At 39.0% G+C, this 5,810-nt stretch overlaps 1 protein-coding gene across 6 annotated transcripts in view; it reads left to right on the top strand.

The window, feature by feature from the left end:
* The window catches only part of LOC107742130 (RNA-binding protein 33-like), a 51,889-nt gene that overhangs the window by 9,880 nt on the left and 36,199 nt on the right, over nucleotides 1-5,810 (top strand). For all 6 annotated transcript variants that reach the window (XM_016555025.1, XM_016555028.1, XM_016555029.1 and 3 more), the window contains exon 6: nucleotides 5,490-5,600. In XM_016555025.1, coding sequence (XP_016410511.1) covers nucleotides 5,490-5,600 — 111 coding nt within the window. The remainder of the gene's footprint in view (nucleotides 1-5,489; nucleotides 5,601-5,810) is intronic.

Genomic DNA, 5,810 nt, shown 5'->3' on the forward strand with positions numbered 1-5,810 from the left:
GGCGATCCTCTTCACTAATATCCTCTGCGTCTCAAGTGGGCTCAAATTGATAAGCAATATAGACGACGTCATTGTTTACAATACAACCGGAGCACATGCCGCTGTATTGAGGAGCACCGGAGCACATGCCGTTTAGACACGCGCTAGAGGCGGTTTAGCCAATCACAACAAATTGGGCCAGCTAATCAATCAGAGCCCATCGTGTATTTCTGAGGGAGGGGCTTCATAAAAGCAGGAAATGATCAGTGCGTTCAGAGGAGAAGGGACAGAGAGGTGTGGAATAAAGGTAAATTATGTGAAAAATAATGCGTTTTTTAACAAACGAAGCATTAACACATGTTAGACTGCACCCCATAAACACAATCAAGCCTATAAAAAAACCAGTCAACCACCCCTTTAATAATTTCGGTTGTCGAACATTCGGTGCATCCCTACTGGAGATTCCTTTTCAAACCCAAGTGATAGAGTCTTGAGAAGACTGACCAGACTGATTAGAGGCCCTTTCCCAATCTATAAACAGCTGTCTTAGTTCAAATGTAGAGTTTTTTTTTTTTAGGAATTATCTACAATAACTACGTCTATTCCAAGCTCTGTGCTAATGGCGTATTCAAAATTCCTTAGTGTCATTGGGTCAACAGACATGGGAAAGAATTTTGTTGTACATACAAAGGTGAAAAACTACCTTTGCCAGCTGTTTGTAGCACTCTTGAAGAATATTGTCATTGCTTAAAGGGGTCATATGATGTTGCTAAAAAGAACATTATTTTGTGTATTTGGTGTAATGAAATGTGTTTATGCGGTTTAACGTTAAATTGATGCCGTCTCCTGGCACGACCAGACAAAATTAATAAAACCCATTACAAACGAGGCATTTGTTGCATCCAGTGTAGGGTTGTGACGGTGAGGAAATTTTCCCACCGGTTAATCGACGTGTGACAACACCGGTAATACCGGTATCACCGCAGGGGCGGGGGCGGGGGCGGTCCCTCCTTTCCTAGCTTTCCTTCGCTTTTAAATAGCTTGTAAAAGCGGCGTGCGCATTTTACTTTCACTTTGAAATAGCGGCAATTCGGAGTAAAGCAATTGTTAATTTTTAGTTTGTTTGAATTTTCCCTCTTTTCCTCGCTTTCCTTCGCTTTTAAATAGCTTGTAAAAGCGGCGTGCGCATTCCATAAAATGCGCTGCACACATCTGAATATTTGGGTTGAACTGTTCTGGAACAGTGTTGTAAATACAACTTAACCACTGATTTCTAGTCGGGTCCTTCCAAAAGAGCCGGCGGCTTGAGTGAATGGCGGCCGGAGGGCTAGAGTGAGCGGAGGCCGGCGGGCTTTCGGCAATCACATGTGATGACCCCGGGCTGGACTCCGCTTCGTCCACGGTGAAAGCCGATCCGGCAATCCACAGCGCGAAGTTGATTGAAATTCTGCGTTTTGTTTGAGCGTGTGATATTGCTGTTTACAAGGTCACTTAGCTGCTGGGGCTTAGCATCTTTGTGTTTACTGTTATCCAGAGTTAATGTGTGGAATGGTTTAAAGGATTAACTATTTGCCCTGTAGGTGGTCAGTTCATGTGCTGTGTGCAGGAAACATGTCAGTCATTTAGGTCTGTCTGTATGTCCGACTTTGTGTTATGCTTGGTATACAGTTCTTCACATTTGGCGTCTGCCACCTGGCAATTCTTCATTGTCCTCTGTAGAGGACATTTGCTTGTAGTGAATTTCTCTGAGATCATACCAGTCTTAAGTCATAATGTATCTTAAATACTTACTGGGCTTGTCAGCAATACCAAATGCGCCTCTGGTTTAGACATGACAACTCCATGGTTTTTCTAATGTCTGAGATCAAGATATCGCAGATTTTATGAAAGAAGAGTAGCAATGTATATTACATGTAATTATCAGTTGTATTTAATTGAACTAAATAAACAAAGGCAAAATGTAGTTTCCAAACAGGTCATTATCATTTTTTCTTTCTCTTTTGGAGAGATGCTACAAGTGAAAAGGCCAACTTTGACATGTTATGTAATATATTAGGGCTGTCGCGATTCATCGATTTTATTCGACTATTCGATTTTTTTAAATCCTCGACTTCATTTTGCTCGCGTCGACTAACCGGCAAAATACCGGAAGTGGCGCATTTCACGGACGAGAATCCATAAAACACATTAGACTGTTTCCCAAGGCTGCATGATATATTAAACCCATTTAAAAATTTTGAAAATAAATAGCCTATTAAGTCTAAATATTTAAGTATTTGGCGCTGTGATGAACATCATAGCAAATACACAAATCTGAATGGCTATTTAAATCATTTAAACATGATTCAGAAACAGGAAGTAGTGCAGCTGCTTTGTTTACAGGGTTTCCGGGGTAACGGCTGTATTTAAATGAATTATTATTATTATTATTATTATTTCTGCAGTTTAGCGCCATCTGCTGTCAGAGAGTGAAAGTGCGCTTTCATCCAGAGCGTCTCTCACATGTTCTGCCATGTGCTTCTTGTCAGCGCTTGTTTACATCAGAGTGTGCACTCGTCTTTCACGCAGCATACAGCTGTGTTGTGCATTTTGACCAGTTTATGGGAAAAGTATTCTTCAAATGCATTCAAAATTCTGAATAATTTGTAATATATAATTATTCACGGTATTTAGAAGTGCCCAAGATAACAATATCGTGCGTATTCATTACCGTGATATATCGCATTACCGAATACAGGCACTAGTCTATATATATATATTGCAGAATTTTTGTTTTATTATTATTATTATTATTATTTTTTTGTATCACATACTTTTTTTAATAATTGAGATTTGTACTAGAAGTTGAGATTTCTGAGCCAAAACTGAGATTTTTTATTAAATTCCTATTAAATGCATGCACTACTAATTTGTGTGTGTACTAGTACTCAGTGTTCAACGACAAACAAAATATTCCAGAACCTAGAAATTGTTTGGGGAAGTGTGGTCATGAAGCATCAGGGTTAGTCACTTTACACAAAGTCAGAGAGATTGATAAAATCCTGTAGGAGTCAAGGCTCGTCAGACTACGTCTTTTGTTCTGTCTTTCATTGACCTTTAATGCTGGACAGATGTCATTGATCATTCTGCCTAGCCATGTGATCGCTTGATCATCGGCGTCCAGGACAGTGCTGACAGGTGCACGGAAGGCTTGCCCTCGAATCACATTTTGTAAGTTTGTCTGTTGAATGTTAGTTCTGTATATTATAATAAAGGCTTATTCTTACTACTGAGATCTGGATTCACAGTCGCAAAGTGACCTGGAGAGTTTTGTAATGGCACACAGCACACATTTTCTCAATGATATGACTGGAAAAAAACACTGTCTCTTCCAATATAAGTTTGCTTGAGCACTGTTGACTTTCCATGGCAGTGAAATTTGTGTTGTCTAAATACATTATAAAAGGTGCCCTCTGACAATAATTGCTATTGAATCATGTGCTAGTGCTTAAAGGTGAAAAGTTAGTCGCTATAAGCATGTTGGCAAGACTCTAATGTATGTGCATGGCTATAAGTGAGAAATACTGCTTTTTGTTTTTTATGTTACTTACCTGTAAGATCAGTGAAGAAACAGAGTTATACAAAAGTGCAGAGTGGGACATGTCCCAAATAAGCTAAGAGGAGGGGGATCTTGTTGTTATTTGAAAATGAAGAGTACGTGTGGTTTGACTGAAAAGCAAGTCTGTAATTAAAATTGGTTGTACGGTTTCCTTAATCATTAGATCAGTGGCTTGTAACCAGGGAGCCTCAGCAAACATCCAAGAGGGATGGAGGATGACTTAAAATCTTTTAAATTAATAAATTGTTATTAATATATCAAAATAATCTAACTCTAAATTAAAATGCTAAAAAAGCATAATTTTTTTTAAAGAATATAGTAGTAATGTATAGTTGTAATATATAGTAGTTTTTATTTAAGAACATGCAGTTCTTGAAACTGGGATCACAAAATAAATTGTGGTTATTAAATGTAAAATATGAACACTTTCAGTTTCTGTTAATAAAAAAGTTAACAAGCTAGAAAACAAGCAGCTTTGTCATAATTACAGCAGAAAGGCAGAAAATCTTATAATGTGGATCGTTTGATTATTGTATTGGACAATGCACAGCCTTTGAGTAAAAAAAAATGTTAAGAACCACTGCTTTTGACCCAACTTTAAAAATGTTTGTTTGTTTCATTTTTTTGTCCTGCCTGTTTACATTAACGTAAGACATAACCGACTTTATTTAGATCAGTACCTTGTCATTACAGACAGCTTGACTGAATTTTGAAATGTATTTGCCTATTTATGCACATTAGTCACATCACTAACAGACATATGTTAGTTACTTTATTGTATACTAGATGTTTTACCAGTGTTGTCACAGTGTTATTTACCTGCGGGGATGGGATTCCAAGGTACTAGCACAATGAGGTAAATTTTAAATCACTCGAATATCCAAAAACGGCTTTACAGCGTAGCTATTTAGCTTAAGTAGTTGTTGTGAAAGCAAACATGACTATATTGTGAGTAGTTTTAATTCAATACTGCCCACTTCTGCTTCAGATTACTGAGTTTAGTGTGTCAGGTTGATTGCAGTGTATTCAGATTTCCCACAGCCAAAATAAAATCTCAATTTAAGGAGTGAAATGTGGACTTTAGCAGAGGGAATGGGCTAGTGGCCCGGTAGACTTTAACAGATGGACAGAAACAGGACCTGTAGGTATAGCAGGGGGATGGAGAGCGGACCTGTGGTGGCTATAGAAGCAGAGACAGGACCGTGCGGAAGGGGACAAGATCTGTGGCGGAGGACGTGAGATTCAGCAAAGTAGTCAGCAGAAGTGTGCGCCCATCTCTTCGGATGCTTTTGTACATTCTGTGCTTGAGCGTGTATGAGAATTTGCTCGGAGTCACATGATGATATGTTCCCTGTCAGTGAGTTATGTGTGCGCTAGAGCTTTCTTTGTGTCTGTTTATTTATGTGTGTGTGTGTGTGTGTGTGTGTGTTTGTTTGTGTAAAGACAACACAGTCAATGATATTTTCACCACCACTGAGCCGTGTGCATGTTTATCTCCTGTTCTCTGTGTATCGTGTCAAACATTTACATCTCATTGAATTTCAAATATCAGCAGGAATGGTAATAGGGCATAGTAATGAGACTGGGCTCCTACTGTTATGCTAATTTAGAAAGACTCCACTTCAGTGCGCCCCTCCCCTCCCCAACTTTAGAATGCTACACTGGGCCTTTCTTGCCGCTCTCTCAGATGTGGCATTAACATTTTCATTCAGAAGTGATTTTGCGTCATTCTAATGTTTTATCTTCATCAGTGTCGTTTTTGGCATTGAACAGGTTCTGGTTGTGCCGACCTACGACACGCACCGCAGCAGGTGTTTCAGTGGATGAAGTACAAGAGATCAGTTTAGCCCTGATGTTCAAGTCCTGCTTGAATTTCCATTGAATGGAGTACATATTTGATTGTTCTTCACAGGTGGATGAATACCCGACTGTGTATAGGGAAGAGCAGACTGCCCGACAAGAAGTGCCTGAGGAGGAGGAAACTGAGGAGCAGGACCGCTCTCAGGTCAAAGAATTAGAGGAGGTAAAGAATGGCTGCTTCAGATAATGTTTAGTGCTGTGTTCGATACATCGATACTAGGGCTGGGTATCGATTCAGATGTCCCGATTCGATTTCGATTTGCAAGCTCTCGATTCGATTTGATTTTTTGATTACATTCAGTGAATATAGTTTTAATACAAATGCTATTGATATTTAAAAAAAAAAATAAGTAAACATCAGTTTACAAATAGT

This window comes from Sinocyclocheilus rhinocerous, unplaced genomic scaffold, assembly GCF_001515625.1.
Source record: "Sinocyclocheilus rhinocerous isolate Xijiao unplaced genomic scaffold, SAMN03320098_v1.1 scaffold256, whole genome shotgun sequence".
Classification (NCBI taxonomy): domain Eukaryota; kingdom Metazoa; phylum Chordata; class Actinopteri; order Cypriniformes; family Cyprinidae; genus Sinocyclocheilus; species Sinocyclocheilus rhinocerous.